General features: G+C 47.3%; 1 protein-coding gene across 1 annotated transcript in view; it reads left to right on the plus strand.

Annotated features, from left to right (window-relative positions):
• The window catches only part of LOC135368912 (uncharacterized), a 129,737-nt gene that overhangs the window by 24,767 nt on the left and 77,929 nt on the right, over window positions 1-27,041 (plus strand). The window contains exon 3 of the mRNA XM_064602470.1: window positions 17,900-18,122. Within this exon, the coding sequence (XP_064458540.1) occupies window positions 17,900-18,122 (223 nt within the window). The remainder of the gene's footprint in view (window positions 1-17,899; window positions 18,123-27,041) is intronic.

Raw genomic sequence — 27,041 nt, forward strand, 5'->3', positions numbered from 1 at the left:
CTTGGATACTTCTGCAAGTCAATTCAGTGATAGATAAGTGGAAGACAGGTCTGCTTCGCTTGCTTTGCGCGACAACGATTCAAGAAGTATCAATACTGTGTTTTTCCACTCGAAGGCAGGTAAGTCAGTTACTATTCCATTCTGCCACTTAGCGTAGCATAGCATAGCACCGCACCTGTGGCATATACGCAACATTTTGGCCGGTAGAATTTTTAGTTTTCACGTTTTCTGATCCCTGTTCTGGTCTTTCTTGCTCAGGTATCAACTAGGTACTGCTCAACTCATATCTGCTTCAGAAAAGCATCTGCATGGACGCAATAGAATGGATATGCCACTCTGAGTGGTTGGAACATCATCTTTTGGCTTAGCAGCTGCACAGGTTCCTTTGTGACGGGTCAGCCTTGACATGTGACACTACACAAGCAGCAAAGGGATATGGACATGTTTTCTGTCATGCTGGATTTGTGAATGTGTGTGCCTGTGCAGTGAATTTACTGATCTACTGTGAAATCTTCAACGTGAGACGTATCAGCTAACAGTGAATGCGAAGTTGCTTCGGCATATTACTCGAACTCCAGAAACAATGTTTATGTGAACCCGGCGTCGGGAACTTGGCGCCCCCATCGCCCGGCAGCAGCCGCAGTAGCCCCCTCCTGCACTCACGGTTGGGTAGCCGCAGGGGGGAGACCCCCACGTATAGCTGTGCGTGGCTTTCCCGTGTCTGGGGAAAGGAGGATCCTGGCAGTTGAGTGGACTTCGGGGCCCCTCCGGGAAAACAACACACTGCTTTTGCCACTGCTTCCCATAGACGGGTGGTCCTGGAAGGCCCGGCCAGGATTATTCAGCTAGTCGCCATCTCCATTTTCATTGCTTTTCCTTTCTACCCTCTCTTCTATCCCCCTCCTCCTTTCACCCTCTTTGGCGGCAAGGGTCAACTTTGGGCAGTGCTTTCTGTCTTTGAGAAGCTGCACTTGGGTATAGTGTAGAGGTAGTGTTAGCGTGTGGGACACGTTCCCTGAGTTGGGCTCCGTGGTGGGTCGCACGCCTTCTACATCGAATCATACTCCCACTGCATGGATCATCAAACAGCCAAAAAGAATGATCGGCCCTTTAAGAGGAGCCGCAACGAAGTACGCACACTGCAGATCGCAGCAAAACCTGAAGAGCCATGGTTCCCTAAGATCCTTCTTATACATTCTGATGATCAAGAAAAACCACTCTCCAAGATATCTCCCTTTATTGTCGCAAAGACACTTGAACAGGCTATCGGAAAGGCATACAATGCCAAGAAGCTTGGCTCGGGTGACATCCAGGTCGAGATCCAGAGCAGACAGCAGAGCTTGGCGCTAATGTCCCTTGGAAAGATTGGCGAGACTTTGTTCTCTGTCACCGCACATCGTACTTTGAATATGGTGAAGGGGGTCATCTCTGTGGGTGAGCTTCTGTCATGTACAGAGTCTGAGATTGAGGAGGGACTTAAAGAGCAAGGTGTCGTTAGTGCAAAAAGGATAGTCCTACGAAAGGACAACAAAGATATCCCCACAAAGCATATAATTCTGACACTTCAACTCCATGCTCTCCCACCGGAGATAAAGGCCGGGTATGTTAACTGTCGCATCCGTCCGTACATACCAAACCCTAAACGGTGTTTCAAGTGCCAACGTTTTGGCCACCATTCCCAGGTTTGCCGTGGGCAGCTGGTCTGCCCGAAATGTGCCAGTACCAACCACAGTCAAGAGTCGTGCGGCAACGCTTTCCATTCTGTGAACTGCCAGGGCGATCACCCTGCATATTCTCGAACTTGTCCACGTTTCAAAGATGGAAAAGAAGTTCTCAAAATAAAAACTGAACAAAATTTGACCTTCAAAGTGGCACGTGCGCAGCTAGATTTTCAAAGAAAAGGCACTTTTTCTGAGGTGGTGCGTAGGGGAGTCGCACCACCCAGAAAGTCGGTGGAGACCCAAACTGTTGGGCCTCCACTGCAGACTCCCCATCATGTCCCCACGGACACTCAGGTGTCCCCTTCAGTTTCCCTCACCAGCGAAGGTGCTGAGCAGGAAGAAGCAGCTGGCACCTCGAAGGAGGTTGGCAGCACGCTTTCTCTTTGGGATGGGTTTGCTGAAAGCCCTTCCCAGAGTATTGCACAGGACATGGAGCTCCATGGCGACGACTGCATGTCGCAGAAGTCGTCATCCAGCCTTCCAGGCATGACCTCTCAGGTGGGAGAGCAAAGAGAAAAAGCTGGTGGCAGAGGAAGGGGGAATAAACCCAGGGACAAAAGCAAACCGGCCCCACCAAGAGTGCTACCTCCCTGAATGCTCTTCTCTTACAAGATGCCTAAGCAAATCCCTACACACACTCAAATGAAACAGTGGTCTTTTATTCTCCTCCTCTTCCTCGTACTCCTCATGGCTCCTACTAGCATTATACAGTGGAATTGCCGGGGTCTTACCACAAACATTGATGACATCCATGATCTCTCAGAAAAACATAATTCCATCTGTTTCTGTTTGCAAGAGACATACCTTTACCCTGAAATTTCCAATCCTTTAAGACAATGGAACATCTTCCGGAGAGACAGGGTAGACGCAGGACGAGCAGCAGGAGGTGGTGCGGTGCTGACTCGAAAGGAACTTCCTGCGCGAAATGTCCCACTCACAACAACACTCGAGGCAGTTGCTGTACAAATCTGTTTCGATACTGTTATAGCCAGTATGCTCTTTATACCTTCCACCTTCAGTTGCCGTGGAACAAAAAGAATTTGAGAAACTCCTAGATCAACTACCCGAGCCGTTTATTTTACTGGGACACTTCAATGCGCACAATCCACTGTGGGGCAGCAGGAAGGCTGACGTTCGTGGCAGGATGTTCGAACGAGTTCTACTTGCACGACCGCTCTGTCTGTTGAACACAGGGTCACCAACGTATGTAAACAGCTCCACGCAATCATTTTCTTCAATTGACATCTCGATGTGTAGTCCGTCTGTGTTTCAGAGCATACACTGGGAAGTGGATGAAAATTCTTACGGCAGTGACCACTTCCCGATCGTACTGAACTATTGCTCTACAGAAAGTAGTTTAACTTCCATCCCACCACGGTGGAAGCTGTGTTCGGCAGACTGAAGCGTCCTCGTACAACATTCTGATCTGTCCTCTTTGGTTTTAGAGGGAATGACTGCTCAAAATGCAAGTAACGTCATTACAGATACAATAATAAGCGCAGCCTCTCTCTCTATTCCGCAAACATCTGGTCGTCTACCAAGGCGGCCGAAGCCTTGGTGGACGGATGAGTGCAAAAAGACCCGCCAGGAGCAACATCGCACGTGGGGTATTTTCCGAAGGTACCCAACTGTGGCAAACTTACTTGCTTTTAAAAAGGCTCGAGCTAAGGCACGATAAACAAGGAAACAATCTAAAAAAGAATCCTGGAGAAATTTTATCTCGTCACTGAATAGTAACACACCTTCCAAAAAGGTATGGGAAAGGCTGAGAAAAATCAGGGGAGATTATCGAGGCCTTTCTATTCCTCTCTTGCAAATTAATAATAGCCCTTGTGAGAGCTTGGAAGAACAAGCTAATGTCCTGGGGGAACACTTTCAGAATATCTCTAGCTCCTCCCCTACAGCAGGGAGTTCCTTAAGGTCAAAATGCGTGCTGAGAAACGCAGCATTTTAAAGGGTGGTAGTGACAACAGTGCACATGACATGCCCTTTAACATGTCTGAACTCTTCGGTTGTTACGATGCATTGCCAGCTTCCTTCAAGGAAGGACCTTCAGAGTGCAGCTTGGTACAGCTTTATCACACCTTTTTATCCAGGAGAATGGTGTACCACAGGGGGCGATCCTTAGTGTTACCTTGTTTATCGTCAAGATGAACTCTGTTGCCAATGCAATCCCACCTTCCGTAGCCTACTCCTTATATGTCGACGACATTCATATCTCGTATTGCTCCAGAAGCATGGCCATGTGCGAGAGACAACTCCAGTTAACTATAAACAAAGTCTCCGAATGGTCTACAAAGAATGGTTTCACCTTCTCACCCAATAAGACAGTTTGTGTGCCATTCTCAAGGGCTAGAGGAATTGTCCCAGAACCTGACCTCATTGGCCACACATATTGTGGTATTGTGGCCACACATTGGCCACACATACCTCACGCACGGATTCTTGGTTCGTGGGGAGGACCCACCCTGTTGTACAGTTTGTGGTGTGCAGCTCACTGTGCTGCACATGCTGATCACCTGCCCATTGCATGAGCAGCACCGCCGTAGATATTTTAAAGAATTTTATTATCAGTATTTACCTTTTCACCCAGCCCTTTTGCTCGGTGATCAGGCTGTTGTTCCTTTTAGTAATGTATGCAATTTTTTAAGACATTGGTTGTCTCAGTGACATATAAGATATCCCCACTTTAGCCCTTTAGCTTAGACCATAACATATCTCACGTCTGTTTTGGCGCTCTCTAGTCCTCGTTGCTTTTGCGCCAAAAAACCCAAACATCATCATCATTATCATCATGTTCATGTGAAGTTTGTGTTTGGCGCAGATACAGACTGCATATGTGTGATTTGGAAATACCAATCCCCAAAAATAAAGCACCTTGTGCAACAGAAAGAGCCAACGCTTCCGCGTTTTATTTATTTCGCTGGATGCGAACGAAAATCCTGAACCGTCAAAGCGGGGGAGAGAATAGAGGGGAAAGGGAAACAGAACGCTCGGCATCGTCGCTTTACGTCACCCGTCACCCAGGGAGACAAAATAAAACAAAGCAAAAAACTACTCTACCGAGGCCCAACGATTGGCCCGACGTCAGAGCTCACCTGAGTTTTTCCCAACAATAGAAATATGCTACACGTTCATTCCCCTGGCGCTGCGCTAGTCGAAAGAGAGGATGAGAGGGTAAACCAGAGAGGAGAGGTGGGAGGCGGGAGTGCCACAAAGTCAGAGAGGAGTTCGGCTTTTTTCTTCTGTTCTGTCGAAGCTCGGAAGCTCGCTCGGACCCTCGGACTGTAGGAGGAAAGTTTGCTGGTTATGAGCGGTTCATTTTAAAGGCATCCTTGACGATTGTAATTTCATCTGCAGTGCAGCTACACTATTATTTCATTGACCACCTTCAGACGCTACTAGTACATCGAAAGCCGTGGACGTGCTCGTGTAACACGCAGCAAATGTGTTTGTGTGTGCTTTGTCTTCTTTCAGCTACCTCCTCCTCCTTCAAATAACTGGATGGTTTCAGGAGCTGTGTGGTCTCCCTGGTTGGCACCTGCAGCTCCATTTCTGGTAAACTTCTGCGTAATTGCGAAGACGAGATTTGAACGTGCGACGCTCTGACATGAGCGTTACGATGATTTCCTTCAGCCTCTCATTTGTACTTTCTGCTCACCGTTTATGTTTAAAAAACTGGAGAGCACAAGAACGGCTCACAAGCTAATGATGTTGCGTATTGCTCCAAAATCGTCTCCTCTTTCGTCTTCACTTCTTCTGCAGATACTTCGCTTTGTGTGAAAACATGTTTTTTTTGCGTATGCTTATGCACTGCTACCTGAACCACTTGTTTTCTTCAAAAAAGGTAATGTTTCTTCTACAATTATTACGCGTCGCATTTCCGAGCTCCATGATGGAACTGGCTCTCCTGAGATCCCATGCGAGGGAGGGGGTGAGGAAGAGGGGGAGAGGGTTGCAAAAAATCGAGCTCATACACGGCTCTGGTCGAGTTAACACGGTCTGCTAACTCCATCACCCGTGGAGGGGGGGGGAATTCATTGACATAAAAAAAAAATAGAAAAAGTAGCCAGGAGACAGAAGTAGCCAAACAGAGTAGAACAATTTAAACGTTAATCCCAAATACGAAATAGTACCCGCATACGAAAGTATCTGAAAGTTCTTCTAGGACTATGGAACAATTCACCATCCTAACGCTTTGCGGCAGACGCCCTGCAACGATTTCTGAGAGACACAGGCTGGGCTCGACGTTGACTGTCACTCTTTGACCCCAACTGCTCTAGTGTCCCAGTGACCACGTATTTCAGTGTGCACTTCCTGCAACCAGGGACGGCGAGCGAAATTACAGGCCCTGGGGATGGGTCATGCCCGCGACCCCTCCTCACGATACCGTCGTGACAGCACAGTTCACTACTTATTCTTTGTATGATTACGACAGGCCTTGGCTCTGCGCCCCCTCCGCTCTCCCCCCCCGTCTCACCGCCCTTGCTTGCAGCCTCAGCAAACGAATGCGGATCAGCAGGTCCTCGTAGCTCTCCCCAACCTGGCAACCTTTCCGCGTATTTTACCTCTACATATCCCCCCTGAACACGAAAAAAAAAATGGGCATGACATTGGGAGTCTTTAAGTGTGGTCAACAATTCATACGAGCTGCTACACGACGCGAGAGGGATATTTTTAGCCTGGAACGCGTCGGTGGTGTCTCGTGAGCCATTTTTAGTACGTCTAAATAACATCCAAAACTCTGGAGGTCTAGTAGACTTCCAAACTGGGATGTCTACTAAATGCATAACCCCGTGGAGGTCTAGTAGACTTCCAAATTGAGATGTCTACTAAATGTATAACCCCGTAGAGGTCTAGTAGCTCTAAAGTCTCAACTTATCCCTGGGTTAGACGTCTATTATCCTACCATGTGCTACATGGGATCGCACAATTACAGATGATGCGCAACGGACAGACCGCATTTCGTATCCTGATCATGCTACGATGAATCTCGGTACATTTCAAGATCCAATTGAACTGCGGCATACAGAAATCCAAGTCTGAAATGAGGTGTTCAATCACAGATTAGCCATGTTCGAACTGTAAGTTGGTTCACCAGCTTACCTTTCCACAAATCGAAGCCTACAAAATCGAGACTGATATTAGCAGAAGCAACATCGGCCACGAACGTATTTTTGTACATGCTTACACGGATGCTTACGTGGATGGGACGCAAGCGAAGGCTGCAGCCGGTGCTCAACGGCAAATACGGGAGAACAAGACGTGGATAAATCTACCAGCAGTGCAATCACACACTTAGTGAAAGCTGAGAAACAACCAAAAACAAAACTATCAGATTACCTGTTACGACACCCTCTTTGTTCTCCATCCGAGCGAGCACCGTTGGAACGCCTGTCAGAACTTGCAATCTTTCAATGAATTACGCAACTTTGTGGTGATATCAGCGGCGAGGCGAGGCGACGTATGCGCGGAGTGGGTCTGTGCGGCACGGGATGCTTGAAGGCAGGGATATTCGCAGAATTTTCGTCTCGGGCGTAGTGGTGGGTGTGTTGGTGTTCTGTAGAGGAGGGTGGCACCCATATTTGCAGCTTTCCATGCCTTTCTGGCAGACAATTTACGGAGATATTTCGAGATTTCTGTGCGTGTCCTCAGAGCCGTAGCGGCCGGGGTGCGACTGGGGCTGCGGCCCCGGGGCGCACTTGGCAGAAAGGGCACCGAACAGCAGGCCCTGGCAGGTTGATTAGACAGTATGAAGCGGGAATCAAGATAATTCGAATTTACGATATCTGCAGTGCAAGTAAGCTAGTTATTATTATTTGTTTGTTTGTTTGTTTAGAGTGTTTCTGATGAAAACGGGCGAGGGGTGGGTGCTTCAGATTCGCCCTGCCCTGGGCGCAAACTCGCCTCTCGACGGCTCTACGTGTCTTAGTGGGGTTCAGGGACCCCCCTGGACTGGGAAAATCTTGAGTACTCGACGGCATGTTTCAAGGTATCAGGTAGAAGCAGTGATTTATCCAGAATCCCATGCACGGAAGGGTGTTGGAAAAAATTGGGGGAGGGGTCATTATTATAGTTACGTCATTACAGCTTAACATATCATACTGACATGTGTCTAAAGCTTAGATCGCAAAGGCACCCCTTTTAGGGAGTACACAGGTGAAAAAGTTAGGGGGTGTTAGGGAGATGTATGTGTGTACCTCACAGATCCGCAGCTTCCTCGTTCCAGAACGGTTATGTACCCGCTGTCTAGCGGTGTTCGCTTCTGTGTAACGCTTCTGTACCTCATCCCACGGATCCCTACTTCTTTGGAGAGCTATACAAGAGGTACACAACGGGCATCAGACTTGATGTGAGGAATTCAAACGTCCAGCCCAATTTAATTCTCAGCTTGAACAAAAGTAATTCAACTCTTGCAGGACATTTTGGGACAGCGTTCCCCTGTTGGTACATTGAAAAGCGAAGTCTGTCCCTGTGGTTGACATAACTGTGACTAGAATAACTACAGTCAATAAATAAAAGTGCAAAGAAATGTCTCTTTCTGTAGATGACTGAGGCCAACGAGAACCATCTATAGAAGGATACAATAAAACGGTAAAACAGTGTAAATATATCTCTCTGTGGAGCTCTTAGTCTTACTCAGAAGAGGATAGCTCGTGACGCACCTGTGCAGCACAGGCGTGGATTGTTCTGCTCTTCGTTAGCCCTAAGGTAACCTAGCTATCTTAAACCCGAAATAACCCCTCACCTTCAGGCCGATGGCCAAGAATAGTGATGGTGGTCGTTCCGGTCTCCCCGGAACGCACGACGCGGTTCCCCGAGGCCGTAGTCGCTCCCCGGTACGGAGAAACCGGTCGAACTCCGCCCCTTGCGAACGGACACTTCTGTCGCTTCAACAGCCTTCCCTGGCCGAGGACGGAACATCAGGCACAGAAGTGTATGACGTAAGTCAGACCAGTGATCCAATGAATTGTGATGAATCACTGGACCAAGATATGGGGGACCCTTTCACGCTGGAGACTTACAAGAAAAATAGGCCTCAAGGCATCCCTGTATTGTTCAAGCCACTTGACCCTGGAAAGTCGTTTTGGAAAGTCAATCCCAACGTGGTAGCGAAGACTATTCGCTCTGCGGCCCAGGAATCAATTCTCCGTCATCGTGTCAACGCTGATGGCTCAATGTGCATCTTCGTCCAGACGGAAGGGGCAGTGTCTAATCTGATGGCCCTTAGTGAAGTGGCTGGGGTGGCAGTTACGGTCACCATCCCCTCCTCATACGTTAATAACATGGGGAAAATCTATGACGTCCCACTGGAGTATACCGACGAGGAACTCACCTCGTATTTGGGAGAGGATGGCATCATAGCCGCTCGGCGTCAAGTGCGGCATGTCTCTCATGAAGATGGGTCGGACCAGTACATCCCTCTTCGAAATGTCATATTGACCTTCAAGTCCAACAGAAGGATACCTGAGGAAGTTAAGTTTGGCTTCTCAACGCATAAGGTGCATGAATATGTGGAAGGTCCAGTGCAATGCTATCACTGCCAGAGGTTCGGTCATCTTGCTCGAAGCTGTCGATGGCCACTACGGTGCAAGTTCTGCTCTCATCCGCACACGCTCAAGGAATGTACAGCGCGGCGCCAACCGAAATGTGCAAACTGCGAGGGACCGCATGCTGCATCGCATTCTTTATGTCCCCGGAAGAGGGCAGCTACAAGGCGCTTTCAGGCTCGTGTTTTGACCAACACCCCTTCCCCTTCCCCTGGGATCAGGAAGGCACGACGTAGTGCACAAACGGACGGAGGTTCAACTTTAGGTCTCCAGGCGGCCAAAAGTGATGGTCGACCACAAACTACTGCGAGATCCCAAAGGGCACCTCAGCAGGTCTCAAAACCAACAGTCAAAACCCCCAAACCACAAGCATTTAAGCCTCAACCGAGTAGGCATGTGCGGCTCCTAGATAGCCAGCATGACATCCCTAATGCTACCACTCCTCTCCGTGCAACTTTCGCGGCCGCAGTGCGAGGTCCAAGGAAGACCGACGAGACTCTGCCAGCAGCGCCTCGACGGCTGAAATGGCACTCCCCCCAGTCTTCGAATGACTCCTGTGTCATCATCCCCTTAGTTCTTGCTGCTATGAAGGCCATTGTTGCTTGTTGCCCTGAGGCTGCGCGGTTGCCCGAAGTCAAGGCTCTTCTAGAGATTGACAGCCTTTTCCTCGGTCATGGAGCCAATCTATAGGAATGCTGTCTTAATGCAGTGGAACGCGCGCAGTCTGCGCCAACAAGCTGCCAGATCTTAAAGAATTTCTACTTCGGCATCGAATTCCCATGTTGGCTATTAGTGAAGCTTATGTTGAGAAGGACTTCAGACTCAGCGGTTATAGGTTGGTCACGCAAGAAGATACAGATTTCTCAAGGACGGTTCTGCTTGTTCGACGCGATTTCAATGCAGCTGCCCTTCCAACGCCGAAAGTGGCTGGTCTAGACTGTATCCGGTGTAGAATTCGCTTGGGTAAAACTGTCGTCACTGTGGTGAACTTATACGTGCCGCCGTCAGCTAAGGTGTCCAAGACCGATCTGAAGGCTGTGCTTGACAATTTAGAGTCTCCTTATCTAGTGGTCGGTGATATTAACGCTCACCACTCTGCATGGGGGAGCACCAAAACTGATCGTCGAGGGAAAATAAGGATGGAGCTGATCGAGAGCATGGATCTCTGCATCCTGAATGATGGATCACACACGTTTTTGCGGAGGTGCTTCACTACAGACGTTCTGGACGTCTCCTTCTGCTCAAGAGATATCTATAGGAAGCTCCATTGGTACACGGACCTTGATGGCAGGGGAAGCGACCACGTGCCCATATACATCACGTATGATGGATATTCAACGAGAGCAGGATGTAGAACGGCGAAATTAACAGACTGGCGTTCGTTTCGTACAGCATGTGGAGATAGGGCCCACCCTTTGCTTTCTGTGGATCAGCTAGAGAATGTCATTGCCGCTGCCCTTGCCTCGTCCTCTAAAACAGCCAACGTGTGTTCTGGTCACTTAGGGTCTAACCCTCGTGTGGAGCAACTACGTGCTGTCCGAAGGCGCGCTGAACGTAAAGCTCGACGGACAGGAGATCTTTCTGATATACAGGAAGCAAGACGCGCGAGTAGGCTTGTCCAGAAAGAACTACGAAACCTTGACCGTCAACGGTGGCGGCACTTCTGTTGCTCCTTATCACCTTTTGAGAGCCCTGCTCGGATATGGAGAGTCGCAAGAAGTTTAAAGGAGAACCCTCCAGTTCGGAACCCACTTGGAGCTCTTGCGCTCCTAACATCTACGTCTGAGAAAGAGGTGGCCAGGGAATTCTGCCGTGTCATTACGAAGGGAGCCAATGTAACCAGCACCGAGGAGTACCTAACCCATACAGCCCATGTGACATCTATTCTCGAGCATGCCAACACAGCAGCTGTCCCTGCCTTGGATATGGACTTCTCCGTGGCAGAAGTTTCGTCAGCCATTTCAGCTGCATGCAAGAAGTCTTCTCCAGGCCCGGACGCCATTACATACACAGTGATTCGAAACCTTGACCCTACTTCCCTTCAGGCCCTGCTGAACATCTGCAATCACTCGTGGAGGCATGGACAGGTTCCTAGGCAGTGGAAAGTCGGCCAAGTGGTACCGTTGCTAAAACCAGGAAAACACCCATCCCAATTGGCATCATTTCGCCCGGTAACTCTGACCAGCTGCTTGGGGAAAGTTATGGAAAGAATGGTCTTGCGTAGAATTGAGTGGTGGCTCGAAAGCCGTGCCTTCTTCCCTCAAGAGCAAGCTGGGTTTCGACGGCACCGCAGTTCGATAGACTCTGTCCTCGACTTGGTCACGTCGGTGGAAGAGGACGACTAGGCAGGAAGGTCTCGGCGGCGGTATTTCTTGATGTTAAGAGAGCATACGACACCGTTAGCCATCCATCAATCTTACATGCTCTATACAGCGCTGCGCTCTCACGTACAACGTTGCTTTGGATAGCCGATTTCCTCAGTCAACGAGGTATTTTCGTCCGGACAAGACAAGGCGACACAGAGCAATTCCACATCTCTCAGGGGGTACCACAAGGAAGCGTCCTAAGTCCGCTCCTCTTTAATGCCGTTATGGCGGGAATTGGAACCTGCATTCAGCGGAAAGCCAACTTGTCCCTGTATGCCGATGACATCTGTGTTTGGACTACAGGCACTTCCCGTCCAGAACTCCGTCAGCGTCTTCAGCGCACGTTAGATGCCATTCGCCTCTACTTACTCCAGGCAGGAATGGAGATATCCGTAGAGAAAAGCGCAGTTCTAGCCTTCACGCGCAAAGACATGCATAGATATCGCCTGTATATTGGTGGAAGCCCACTGGAGCAGGTGACACATCACAAGTTCCTAGGCGTGACTCTATCATGGAATTTGTCGTGGAAGCGCCACATAGACGTCATTGAACAGAAAGTCCAACGCTGGGTCAACGTGATTCGTCACTTCGCAGGTATGAGATGGGGGCGAGACGAGAAGGATCTCCTCATGCTGCACAATGCCCTGGTTCGTGGCTCAGTGATGTACAGCCTTCCCGCCCTACACGGACTTCCTCAGACACTGATTCAAAGGATTCGAGCCATGCTAGCGCGCAGCCTTCGGGTATGTCTTGGTGTCCCACGAGGCGCTGAAACCCGTCTAGTAGTGGCTGAGGCCAGGGACATCCCCATTGAGGTTCTCCGTACTCGGGAAACTGCGCGCCACTATCTCCGTCTACGTGCCCATCATAACCGTCACACTCTGATTCGCAAGCTTCACGCTAGACGGAACGCGACGGTTCATGCTGCTGTGACATCATTCAGACCTCATATCCCCAAATTCATAGTCGACCAGACGGCACCCAAGGTGCCTCCATGGACGTTGCCATCGCCGTCTGTCACTGTCTCCATCCCCGGCCTCAAGAACAACAAAAAGAACTATCCTGATTTTATTCTTAGGCAACTTACCCTTGACTTCGTCGAGGCTCAATACCGCAACAGTACCGCTGTATACACGGATGGATCGTCGACCAGGGACACTTCATCTTCAGCCTTTGCCATTCCATCACAGTCTGTTACACGTAGGTGTCGTCTATCTCACCGTACCTCATCGACATCCGCTGAACTTTATGCTATCTTGTTATTTTTGACATATGCGGAAGACTGTGAACCGCGGCACTGGGTAATTTACACAGACCCCAAAGCAGCTCTCCTGTGCATTAAAAACATGGGCATCCGCGGTTCCCTTGCCTCAGTGGTGATAGACATCCTGTGCGCCCTGAAGTCCCTACAAGATCGCTCCCACTACGTTGCCTTTCAGTGGGTTCCAGGGCATTGCGGAATAACTGGGAACCACGAGGCCGACGCTGCCGCTGCCGCTGCACACCAACAACGACCTTCTATGCCCATTATACTCTCGAGAGGAGACAGAAGATCCCTCCTCAGGCATTTGTCCGATTCCTGGTCTACCCTACAGTGGCAACACGACATTCCAACTATGTCCTCTTTGGGGAATGTAGACCCAACGCTGTCATACCGACTGCCTGCAAAGCTTCCTCGTCCTCTGAAGTCACTCATCCACAGGCTACGTCTGAATGTGGCCTTCACTCCGTCCTATCGATACCAGCTAGGCTGTGAGGCTAGCCCTATGTGCAACGAGTGTGGCGTACTTGCCAACGTTGAGCACATACTACTCCGCTGCCGGACCTATGTCAACGAGAGGCGTACACTGCAGTCGCAGCTTGCCACACTTGGCTGCCGCCCCTTCAACTTGTCGACCATCCTCGGCCCTTGGGACACCGCGGCCGACTCCAGGGCGGCCTTACGTCACGTGGTTGACTTCTTTGAGGCGACAGGCCTAAAGGACTCACTATGACCCCAGCAGCGCCCTCGGACACTCCCACCACCACGATCACGTCCAGCATCGTCATCGCCACTTCGATCATTCCCGTCATCTCTCATCGTCATCACTGATCATTGTCACCACTCATAATAGACCCCTAGCTATGGGGTAGCGTTATACTCCTAGAGTGGAAAACCTCCCCACTTCATCATCACAATATATATGTTGTTGTTAGTCTTACTCAAAAGTGTACAAGAAAGGCGTCATGTATCTTATAAACCCACGCCAGGCACTGATTTAATTATCTCGATTCTTCAGCTGTGTCTTTACGTCCAGTTTTCAACTTTTCATGACATTGAATGGAAATCTGTATGTTTTGGACATGAGGTACTGCATGAAACAGTGAGCAATAAACAAACTTCTTGCAGCCCCTTTCTTCAGCAACGTCAACATCAACATTTCTTGCAGCCGTGCATATATGCGTGCCTTAATTCCCATCCTGTGTTTTCTTTACGGAAGAAAACAAAGGGCAGCCTACCATGTAAACTTGACATTGTGTCTACTGGAAACACCATTTTTACACCACATGGTCCTAAATATGCTGGAAACGGGGAGTTATTTTGCTCTAACACTTATTTTACACTCCAGATGTAAGGAGGTTTGAAGAGGTGGTTTGGTTCTCTCCTAGATGAGGAGGTTTGAAACGATTACACCCTGATTACAGCCAAATTACACACAAAAAAGACGTTTTGAAATTAACAGTGTGCACGTTTCCCTTGGACCATTGCGTCCATGGGAGCTTCCTGCGGTTGATATTACCGTTGAACGGACATGTACAAGATACTCAACAATGTATTTAAGATAAGATAATAAATACTAACGTTAGAATGTAATTAAGATAGAGTATAAATACATGAAAATTAAAGTAATTAAGATAGAGTACAAATACTACAAAAGTATTTGAAATACAATTAAGATACTATTGATCCTTGAGCGCAAAAAGTCACCGGTCATTGATCAATGCAGCAAGTCGCCGCTATGTGGCATGAATCACCTAAACCCCGCGCACTGCACTAGCAGTAGTGCCCCTGTCTGATAGGAGTCATCTCAACACAAGTCCCAAAAAGATGACAAAGAGATACCACATAACTCCACTAAGTATATGTGACCCAGAACAAAGCAAACTTCTAGCAAGTCCCTGCTCGGCGAGGTCAGAATTCATCGTCACCGCGTCAAGGCACACATAATAGAACCCTCACTGGCCAAGGATTAGTACACACAGGGCAATATCTCTAAATGTGGACTTCCAAGAAGGGCCAATGTCCGGGTCAAGTTCGAGGGACTCAGGAAATTTGCACTGAACAAGCAAGATAATGGAAAAACCAGACACAGAAAGTTTGAGAGGGAGATCCAAAATATGTAATTAGAGTATTGAGTAGAAAATACCATAAAATGTATTTTAAATACACTCTAAGAAAAAAAGGTTGAAAACGGGTAGAAGCCCAACAGTTCTCCCCGACCTATTTTCCCTCTACCGACTCCAGGTAGAAGTTGTGCTGTTTCTGCCCTTTTGCTCAACTCTCTCCCCCTAACGGTAGAACCACTGTGGCAATCTTGTCACTATCAGGGTTCAAGTGACTCTTTTTTTCTTTTTGTGTGTTTCGTAGCAGGGTCACTAATGGAAGTGTAAATGGAGTCACTCAAGCGACGAGAATAGTTGAGGGTTACTAATCCTGCGCACAAAGGCGTTTGGTCCAGCTTCGAGGTCACTGTTCAAGAGATTAGCCAGAGCGACCAAACACAGAGTGTCTGCGCTTGCGCGGAATCGCTGATTGTGTAAAAGGGGTCAGTATAGAGACGAACGCTGAAAGTGACAGACTGTCTGTTTGCACGTGGACATTGCTGCACCGAAGGCCATGCGTGCGGCCTAATGGCTATGCTGAGTCGGGTATTCGCATCTGCATGGTGGAAGGTGTTATCGGTTCAGCTGCAATGGTATGAACATAAGCAAGGTGGAGTTAGGACAGAATCAGGTGAGTAATTTTGATATTCAAGATTTTTCTTCACGAGCGTCTTATATGCAGTGATCAGATGTGTTTTGCGCATTGCGTGTTCGGGTTGACCGGCATGTCGTCTGACACTTTTTCAGCATCCTATGAAACTGCAATATGAGCAAATGCGTTTGTGTAATACACGCAGGTCACCATGACAACTTTAGCACGGCACCTTATCAGCGCCCGCCGGATGTGATTACAGGATCCACTTCGAAAATGAAGAAACGGAGCTATAACATACGGTGAGCCACTGTTTGATGGGAGAATGCACTCACCGCTCGAGTCATGGGATTTTTAGATGTGCGCTGTGTTATTTATTTATTTTTTCTTGGCTTTTGTCCACTGCCGGGTTAGCCTTCTTTTTGCATGCTTATTTCTGAGGGAATCACACATGTAAACATATTTCTGAGAAGTGAAACATGTACCGTCGTTATTATTTATCGTTTGTCTTAAATGCTCTATTAATGCCATTTACATTTCAGTTGAAATCATCCGTCCTGCCACGTGGTCCTCCGGGCAGATATTACACACCGAGTGAAGATTCGTGTGTATTTAGAGCGACACAGTAGTGTGAAACGTCAAGCCCTCAGAAGTTATCCCGATGCCCTTATTATGGTGCATGCATGTGGAATTTATGTGCAAGACAGTCCATGCAAGTGCTGTGCAGTCTGATGGATGCAACAATAGAGTCGTCTGTGTTGTGTCGTGTTTTCTTTCGTGTCTCCGTGCTTAGGCTTCTTCAAAATGGATGTACCTTTCGCATTGGTAAGCGCAAGTGTACGATTCCAATTGTGACGTGCTAATAAAATGCTGTGATCAGTAACAGTTGTGTACGTATATATTCTATCTATACGTCAAGTTCTTCTCAAAAGGGCAGACGTCCTTCATGAAAGGCGGAGTAAATATTTCCCTACAAGGTCTAAATGCCCCGTCATTACGGGTAGAGATATGCCACCGGTAGGCACAGCACGAATAATAGCAGAGATTCTTACCATTTCGGGTAAAAAATTATCTTCCAATAAGGGAGAACAGTTCTACTCACGGTAGAACTGTCTTCCGGGAATGGTTGAATATTTAGCGTCAAGGTGGGCAGATTTTTCTCATCCTTGGGGTAGAGGTGTCTTCCATATGGAGAGAAAAGATAGACCCCCCAGAGGAATAACAGTTAACCATGTAGGGGCAGAATCTTGCCACTAACAGGGTAGAATTCTCTTCACACTCAGGGGTAGAACTGTTCCACCAGTGTGGTAGAAATGAAGGGGTAGAAGTGTTTCTACCCCTCACTTTCTACCCCAAAAGGGTTGAGAATCTGTGACAACACACTTCTACCCCAAAAGGTAGAAAATTACACCTTTTTTTCTTAGAGTGTAGAGTACAAATACACAAAACAAAAAGTACTGAGTAGAGTACCAAAATACCGCAAATTGTATTTAAAATACAGTATTTTAAATACGATACTCTAAATACGTACAAGTCTGCCGTTTATATGAAATCGTTTGACCATCACGACCACGAAAATAAATTCCTGGACGCCCTAAAAGCAGAAGGCCTCCTCGCCGATTACTCGTATGTCATATACAGTATACTGGAGGAGCGCCGCTTCCACACTCCCCAAGCACTTCTCAGCTCATTTTCATTCTTCGTCTGCTGCTGCGACATCAGCAACGCCATCGCCCTCCATTCACTGAATGGATGGTGGAAGACTTCAACCATAGGGATGGCTTCTCCCTATAGGGAGCCAAGGCTATGGTGACAAGAACTATAGATACTGTCATCATAGCCTTAGTTTACGGCAACGTGGCTGTTGCAATGGACACGCTTGCCAAAACCTTTTTAGAGTTCATTCATACCAAGCTGAGAGGCCGTTGGTCCCACAGACACTATTCACAAAGACATGCTGCCGAAGCGGGTTTCCAAGTACGAATCGCTGAACCTTCGCCAGACGCCAGAAGCTGTCTTGCGAGGTGTCGTGTGTCGTCTGAAGAGAAATTGCGGGGAACCTCCTACCTCGATGGGACAACTTGGCTTTGATATTAACAAATGTTAGAAATACACAACGTGCTGCAGGTTTACTGTGTGTGTACTGTTAGTCCGGGAGCACCTATTCCGAAATTCGTCGATAATGCGTTTTCTTGGAGTTTCCGCAATCGTAAGTAAGAAACATGCTATTTGTGGCACTGCTTTCGTATTTCCTTAGCTTTCAGCGACACATCAAGTGATTGACACTAGTTCCATTGTGTCTTGCAGACAGAAGTTTCGTATTGAGAGACCGGACAAAACAGAATTCCTGGAATATGCAGCCAACATAACTGAGAAAATATCTACAAGGCTACCAGCAGAAAGAAAACTTACTTTCTCGGGAACTTCCCGTAATGACCGTACGAAAACGTTTACCCACGTGTCTAACACAAGAATCTTACCAGGCTTGCACGTGCTCCAACTTGACATTTACGCGTCCGGCAAATTGATGGTAAGCATGTTTTACCTGTCAGCGTCAACGAGTGGGTAGCCATGGGTGCCGCCAGCAATTTTTCCAAGGGGAGGGAGCAGGGCAGAATGTTTTAGGGTGCTGCCTTACACGGTACAGGATCTGCACCTATCTCAATGCGTCGAATGCGCCCACAACTACATTGTCTTGGCTAAGAAAGCGTACGCCCCTGGAACGTAGAGAAAGAGAAGGAATCATAAGTTGTGATTGTGCCGCAAGGGCAAAGAAGGGGGGACAACTGCCCCCATTTTCCCCCGTGACGGCGCCACTGTAGGTGGCTGCTCATTGGGACGCTGCGCAGAGGTGTGGGGTGGGGTATCTGTTTGCAAATCATGATTACAATTTTGCGTGATCCTTCGTAGTCTTTTATCACATTATATCCACACGTTAAAAGGTACTACTAGATATGTATGGAGTAGAAATCTATGGCGTTTCACGCTGGTCAGTTACTTAAAACAACTCTCCATTAATAAGTACAGTAAGCAGATCACCGAACACCAATTATCATCATACACCAAACAGCCAGGCTGGCATTATCCAAATATGTAAATCCTTTATTACATTTCCATTATCCCTTCTCTCTTGTCGCTGGTTTTACGCTTTTAATGTCTACCAACACGCTCAGCATCAGTCTCTTCTACGTAATTCATTTAGTTGTATGCACCGTCTGAGAGTCGAACCGAAACAATTTTTTGGTTTGAGTCGAGTTCGACCACTGAAGAGTTAGGTTTAGTTCCGGTTCGGCTCCGAAACCGAACCGTAGCTGTTCAAACTGGTTCATTCTAAACGGTTCGGTACATTAACCGGTTTAATAATATGAACTTGCCTCCATCTGGACGTAGCTGTAGGCGAAATTAGCCGCGGTACGTGTACTGCACTGCAACATTCTCGTTTTTCTATTAAATTTTCTATGGTGGACTGGAATACGAGATTGCAGTACCCATGGCAGATTTCGCGGATGGTTTAGTACGAAGGACGAGGAACGCGCAAAATTAAGCCAGACGTATTCCTTCCACCACTCTCAGTCAACTGCCAATTAGAATGTCATCTGGGCAGTTGAGAAGAGGGGAGGAACCATTCTTCTACATTTTTAACATATTTTAAGTGTAAGTGAAAAGCGTATCCCCTGCTTTCGTAGCAAATCGCAAGCTTAAAGGGTCTCTGACCAGAACCTGGTAAATATATTTGTTTGCATGGATAACGAACCTACATGGTGCCTCCAAGTTACATTCGAAACCTTTCGTCTCTGCGAAGCCGCGAACTATTCTAAGGAAGGGGTCGAAAAGCGGTTTCGCTTTCAACCCTCAACTCGTCCGATCAGCGCAAAAGTCTAGCTATTATGCATTGGTTACTCTAAGTGTATGACGTAAACGCCCGCGACGTTTATTGGTGGAAAGTACACACCGGAAGTTCGGGTGGTTTCCGCAACTTCCGTATTGCTGGGTGCTTTTTCAATATGGACGTCGAAGGAGGAAACACAGCGGAGTCAACAAGTCAGCTTTTCACTACCTTTCAGCAGCTGAGAGGGACGTTAGCATTCATCATGATGAAGTACACGAACAGTTTGTGTAAATTTCGTGTTTGACGGCGCCGTCTAAAGGGGTTGGAGTGGTTCATGCATACTAATGCCGAAAGAAGTCGAGTGCTTATGCTGCAAGGAGCTGCTCTTAAAGTAGCATATTTAGAACTTCGAGGGTAGCGCGAACCTTGCGCTCATATTCACAAGTAAGGAGCATGTCTCATGCACAATTATGCTGTTTAGTTTCAATACAAAATAGTTATTCTGGACTTTTCGTCACTGTTCGTCACTTATTCAGAAAGAGTGCAGCTGAATTATTAGTCGGCGTCCTGCTAGCTTTGGCTTTGTTCAAAGCTAGCGTGTCTCATACAGAAAATAGATACACACATACCAACAGTCCGTGAGATAGATGGGTGGCTTGAGCCAGCGTGGCTTGAGATGGGTGTTGCACAAACTTGGAAAAAACATGAGTATCGTTATAGCAGTCTGCGCGGTGAACAGGATACGCAAAGCTTTTCCCTTAGTAACTATTACATGCTCTAAAGTCTTCATGCTACAGTGTTCATTGCCGTAAGAAACAGTTTTTCTTCATATCTTATACCAGTCTTGTCTGTTCTTGAGATTGTCTGGGTGTGTGTACAGTGCGGGCCCACAAATGTACTGTTGGGAGTCTGTTACTGCCCTCCGAATTATGTCACAGATTTTGTAAGTGAACTGTCTCTTGTTATATCTGATATTGCTATGCGCTTAACACGCTAAACACAAACTCGTGCTTCTTGGAGATTTTAACATTACTGGTATCGACTGGAATATACCGTGTGTCATGCCCGGTTGTTCCACCCTTGCTAGAGATTTTTTTTTTCAATTTATGTTTGGATTTTCATCTTCACTAAATCATATCATCTTCAACCAAGTTCACAGACAGCACTGCAAATATTTTAGATTTGGTGTTGTCCCCAGTAGCAGATATTGTTAGTTCCGTTACATGCATGACCGGCATCAGCGACCACAATGTCATTCACTTTAATATACGTTCTGAAACACCGAAGTGTCGTACCACCAAGAAGGTAATTCGATTATACGACCGTGCCAACTTCACTGCCATAAACGATGCTCTTTCTTCATCTCTTCAGCCATTTCTTCTAAGCCAGCCATTTCACTCTGTCGAAGAGAATTGGCTCTTCTATAAGTCACTGTTGTCCAGCCTCGTTCAGAGGTCCGCGGCGTCAATGTCGATTATAACTTCTTCCCGCGCCCCATAGTACAACAAGTCCATCAAAACATTACTGAATAAGAAAAAAGACTTGTTCAGAAGAGCGAAAACTAGGAATTCCACCGTGTTGTGGGAAAGGTATATTTCATGTGCCGAGTCCTACAAACACGCTGTCAGAGATGCGAAACGCAAGTTCTTTTCCTGCAACCTTCTGAAGCTCCTTGTTCAGAACCCCAAGAAATTTTGGTCCACTATAGATCCGGCCAGAGCTAACAATAATGAGATATTGGAAGGGAGTTGCCTGAGGACAGAAGCCGCCGATATTTCGAACAGAGACTGTTCTTCTTCTGGGCACCGTCCTCATCATTGGCATGGTATTTAAAGGGTTAGGTGTGACGTGTTTAAAGGTTCATGCGAATTGTGGGTCAACAGCCCGGAGGGAAGAAAGGTTCCGTACGGGCTTCTACGGCCGGAGTGAATGGCTGCTTTGTTAGAATGTGGAGGGGATTATGTGAACGTTGTGATCTAGGCTACAGACCGATTACAGAAGAATGGAAGGTTCACGAACACATGGACCAAACGGGACAACAGGCAAGAATTGGCAAGCATAGCGAAAGATAAGGAGGTTAGTGGTTACGTGGGGAAAATTCCAGAACCAGCAAATGTTTTTTTTTTTAAATATTTGTAATACAAAGTTGTGGCATGCAATAAAGAAAGTAGAAAGCAGTGGCCATGCAGAACATAAAAGATGATAATGGAGGTAGAAGGGAAAAGCATATTTTATTTGTGAAGTGTTTCTAGGGTGCCTTGTGATTTGTTGATACCGGACGGGTGAAGAGCGTTGAACTTGTATATGAGATAAGACTCCCTATCACGTCTGTCACGTGTGGATCTAAACCCGGTTTCTAGAATATATAGTTTAATGTTGTCAAAATTGTGACCAGGAACGTTAAAGTGTTCGGCGACTGCTTTGGGGAGTTTGTTGGACGTGTCGGTTCTGTGTCCGGTAAGGCGGTTGTTCATTTGTTGGCCGGTTTCACCAATGTATTGCATAGAGCAGTCGCCGCATTCAATGCAGTATATGACATTGGAGCTCGTGCATGTGAATGCGTGGTTTACGGGGTGGGTGTAATTGCTCGCAGTGCTTTTGATGGAGTTAGCGTGTTGAACGTGCTTGCATGTTTTGCAGCGCGGGAGGTTGCAGGGTCGTGTTCCCGTGTACGGCGTGCTCGTTTTGCTGATTTTGGCATTGACCAAGGAGTCTGCCAGGTTTTTTGCGCGTCGGTATGTCACCTGTATGGGATTTGTGAATATATTGCTAAGTCGGTCACTGCTTTGGAGGAGGGGCTCGTGCTTCTGTAGAATGGCTTTGATGTTTGGAAGTGCGTTGGAATATCTTGTGATGAAACTTATTTGGCACGCGTCAGGATTCTTTCGGTTTTCCAGAACCTCGTCTCGATCGAGTGTGAGTGCCTTGCGACGGAATTCGGTTAGGAGGGAGTCTGGATAGTCCCTTTTGGCAAGTGTACTGCAGAGTTCGTCAAGCTTCTCAGCGTAATCTGTGTCGTTTGAACAAATTCTGCGTAGTCTTACACTCTGCCCATTAGGAATTCAAACCTTACAGTGACGCGGGTGGTGACTCTTGAAGTGAAGGTATTGTTGTTTGTCAGTTGGCTTTTTGTACAGGGTTGTGATGAGGTTGCCGTTGTCTAGTGATATTGTGGTGTCGAGGAAGTTAATTAAGTGAGTTGACTGTTGTGATGTGAACTTTATGTTGCTATGCGCGGTGTTCAGTAGATCTATGAACTTTTGAAATTCATGTTCCCCGTGTTCCCATATTATCAGTATATCATCGATGTATCGAAGGTACACCGTGGGTTTTAATGAGAGGGCGCTGAGAACTTTGTTTTCTAAGAACCCCATGAAGATGTTTGCGTATGTGGGTGCAACAGCTGTGCCCATACTTGTACGGTGTACTTGTAGGTAGTATTCGCCATTGAACTCGAAGTAGTTCAGTTTAAGGACCAAGTCCATTAGAGCGAGTATGGTTTCTGTGTCTTTTCTGGTGTTTGTTGAAGAAAGGGTATTGCAGAGGGCTGTGATTCCGTCGTTGTGTGGGATGTTGGTATACAGTGATGTCACATCCAGCGGGGCTACTATTGTGTCCCTAACAAATGTACGAGTGTTGTTTATATCTGTGTGTGTGTCTTGTACATGCGATGGCAGTGTTGTCGGAATATGGTTTAAATAGTGGTCCAGGAATTCGAGAGTCTTTCTGTTGGTGTGTTGTTATTAAATACAATTGGCCTGCCGGGGATGTCAGCCGTATAGAGCTCGTTGGCGTGTACCTTGTGGATTTTGGGCAGTAAATAGAAACGACCTGCGCCTGTGTTTGATGGGGTGAGATATCTGAGGTCATCACGTGTGATGAGCTTTCGTTCGTGGAGGTCCTGTATGGTATGGGTTATTAGCGCCGTGTACTCCTTTGTTGGGTCATGGTCTAGTTTGAGGTAGTGTTGCGTATTGTTGAATTGCCTATGAGCTTCAGAAATATATTTATCTGTGGGCCAGATGACGATACTCCCACCCTTATCTGCGGGCCAGCCACCAGCCTACCATGCAGTCAACGAACTTTCTACGAATGCGAAAACTCATGGAGAAACGTAGCCGATACCTACATCATCTACGGATCTACACCCACCACCTGGCTCACAACACAGTACCTAAAGGCCTCATCCCTGAAACAGTTCCTGCATTAGGAAAACTGACACCTGAACTAGAGCTAGAGTGGGCATCAGCCCTTAACAACAGAGCCCGTACGTTTCTAGAAATATTAAAGAAACAGTGCCACGCGCAACTCGCTACGATCCAGGCCCATATGAACAATATCAGTCTCACCGACGCGGAGGCAAACACTCTCGAACTACACATTCAATAACTCAACCGCGAGCTAGCTAACAAGGAACACTCAAAACTCGGAAAACCTAATTCCAACAACGACACGGATACAGGACCCACTAACACGACACACACAGCAGCCGAACAAATAATTTCCAGCACCACAACCACAACTCTCCGCCACATCGCTGAGCCACCCCGAGAAAACGCTGACGCAAGCACCGTAATAGATATATCACGCTCACTAACCAGCAACGAACTACAAGTCCTCTCTAGGGGGTTAACATTCTGCCCTACACTCAATTCTTACGAATTCACTTAACGAATACGAAATCCACAAAGTCATATCAGACTTTGCGAGATGGCTACGCCTTAGAGAATTCTTCGCTCATACAACACAAGGAAACATCAACGACCTCAGACTACCACCAACCTGGACACCAAATCACGGCCGAGAACCCGCATTAGACCTGTACATTAAACAAGTAAGCAACGACATCCTTCGCGGTATTTCCCATAGCTCGCGTGGTCACAACCTCACTAAAACACAGCGTGACATCATCGAAGCACTAGCTGACAGAGATGATATCATTATCAAGCCCGCAGATAAGGGTGGGAGTATCGTCATCTGGCCCACAGATAAATATATTTCTGAAGCTCATAGTCAACTCAACAATACGCAACACTACCTCAAACTAGACCATGACCCAACAAAGGAGTACACGGCGCTAATAACCCATACCATACAGGACCTCCACGAACGAAAGCTCATCACACGTGATGACCTTAGATATCTCACCCCATCAAACACAGGCGCAGGTCGTTTCTATTTACTGCCCAAAATCCACAAGGTACACGCCAACGAGCTCTATACGGCTGACATCCCCGGCAGGCCAATTGTATGTAATAACAACACACCAACAGAAAGACTCTCGAAATTCCTGGACCACTATTTAAACCATATTCCGACAACACTCCCATCGCATGTACAAGACACACCCCACCTCCTCAGAATAATCAGAGATATAAACAACACTCGTACATTTGGTAGGGACACAATACTAGCCACGCTGGATGTGGCATCACTGTATACTAACATCCCACACAACGACGGAATCACATCTCTCTGCAATACCCTTTCTTCAACAAACACCACAAAAGACACAGGAACCATATTCGCTCTAATGGACTTGGTCCTTAAACTGAACTACTTCGAGTTCAATGGCGAATACTACCTACAAGTACACGGTACAAGTATGGGCACACCTGTTGCACCCACATACGCAAATATCTTCATGGGGTTCTTAGAAAACAATGTTCTCAGCGACCTCTCATTAAAACCCACGGTGTACCTTCGATACATCGATGATATACTGATAATATGGGAACACGGGGAACATGAATTTCAAAAGTTCACAGATCTGGCTGAACACCGCGCATAGCAACATAAAGTTCACATCACAACAGTCAACTCACTTAATTAACTTCCTCGACACCACAATATCACTAGACAACGGCAACCTCATCACAACCCTGTACAAAAAGCCAACTGCCAAACAGATAACCTTCACTTCAAGAGTCACCACCCGCGTCACTGTAAGGTTGGAATTCCTAATGGAAAGAGTGTAAGACCACGCAGAATTTGTTCAAACGACACAGATTACGCTGGGAAGCTTGACGAACTCTGCAGTACACTTGCCCAAAGGGACTATCCAGACTCCCTCCTAACCGAATTCCGTCGCAAGGCACTCACACTCGATCGAGACGGGGTTCTGGAAAACCGAAAAAATCCTGACGCGTGCCAAATAAGTTTCATCACAAGATATTCCAACGCACTTCCAAACATCAAAGCCATTCTACAGAAGCACGAGCCCCTCCTCCAAAGCAGTGACCGACTTAGCAATATATTCACAAATCCCATACAGGTGACATACCGACGCGCAAAAAACCTGGCAGACTCCTTGGTCAATGCCAAACTCAGCAAAACGAGCACGCCGTACACGGGAACACGACCCTGCAACCTCCCGCGCTGCAAAACATGCAAGCACGTTCAACACGCTAACTCCATCAGAAGCACTGCGAGGAATTACACCCACCCCGTTAACCACGCATTCACATGCACGAGCTCCAATGTCATATATTGCATTGAATGCGGCGACTGCTCTATGCAGTACATTGGTGAAACCGGCCAACAAATGAACAACCGCCTTACCCCACACAGAACCGACACGTCCAACAAACTCCCCAAAGCAGTCGCCGAACACTTTAACGTTCCTGGTCACAATTTTGACAACATTAAACTATATATTCTAGAAACCGGGTTTAGATCCACACGTGACAGACGTGATAGGGAATCTTATCTCATATACAAGTTCAACGCTCCTCACCCGTCCGGTATCAACAAATCACAAGGCACCCTAGAAACACTTCACAAATAAAATATGCTTTTCCCTTCTACCTCCATTATCATCTGTTATGTTCTGCATGGCCACTGCTTTCTACTTTCTTTATTGCCACAACTTTGTATTACAAATATTTAAAAAAAAACATTTGCTGGTTCTGGAATTTTCCCCACGTAACCACTAACCTCCTTATCTTTCGCTATGCTTGCCAATTCTTGCCTGTTGTCCCGTTTCGTCCACGTGTTCGTGAACCTTCCATTCTTCTGTAATCGGTCTGTAGCCTAGATCACAACGTTCACATAGTCCCCTCCACACTCTAACAAAGCAGCCATTCACTCCGGCCGTAGAAGCCCGTACGGAACCTTTCTTCCCTCCGGGCTGTTGACCCACAATTCGCATGAACCTCTAAACACCTCACACCTAACCCTTTAAATACCATGCCAATGATGAGGACGGTGCCCAGAAGAAGAACAGTCTCTGTTCGAAATATCGGCGGCTTCTGTCCTGAGGCAACTCCCTTCCTACATTCAACCGGTTCGCTGGATTTCTACCCATCTACTAATAATGAGATATTACTTCACGAAGGAAGGGGCCCTGTGCCTGTCCCGCCTGACCAGAGCGCAAAATTGCTTGGCTATACTTTCGTGCAGGCCTTTTCAACGGAAAGTCCGTCTCACATACCAAGCTGTCAACCTTTGCCTTGTCCCCCAATGGAGCCGATCCTCATATCTGAAAGCGGTATCCTAAAGCTAATCGATTCGATTCGCATTTCTTCGTAACGTGGTTTCGACGGCATCAACAGTAAAACTTTAAAGGGCACTAGGATCATCTCTTCTTCCTATCTAACTGCGATCTTCCGGCAGCCGTTA

This window comes from Ornithodoros turicata, chromosome 1 (genome assembly GCF_037126465.1).
Source record: "Ornithodoros turicata isolate Travis chromosome 1, ASM3712646v1, whole genome shotgun sequence".
Taxonomy (NCBI): domain Eukaryota; kingdom Metazoa; phylum Arthropoda; class Arachnida; order Ixodida; family Argasidae; genus Ornithodoros; species Ornithodoros turicata.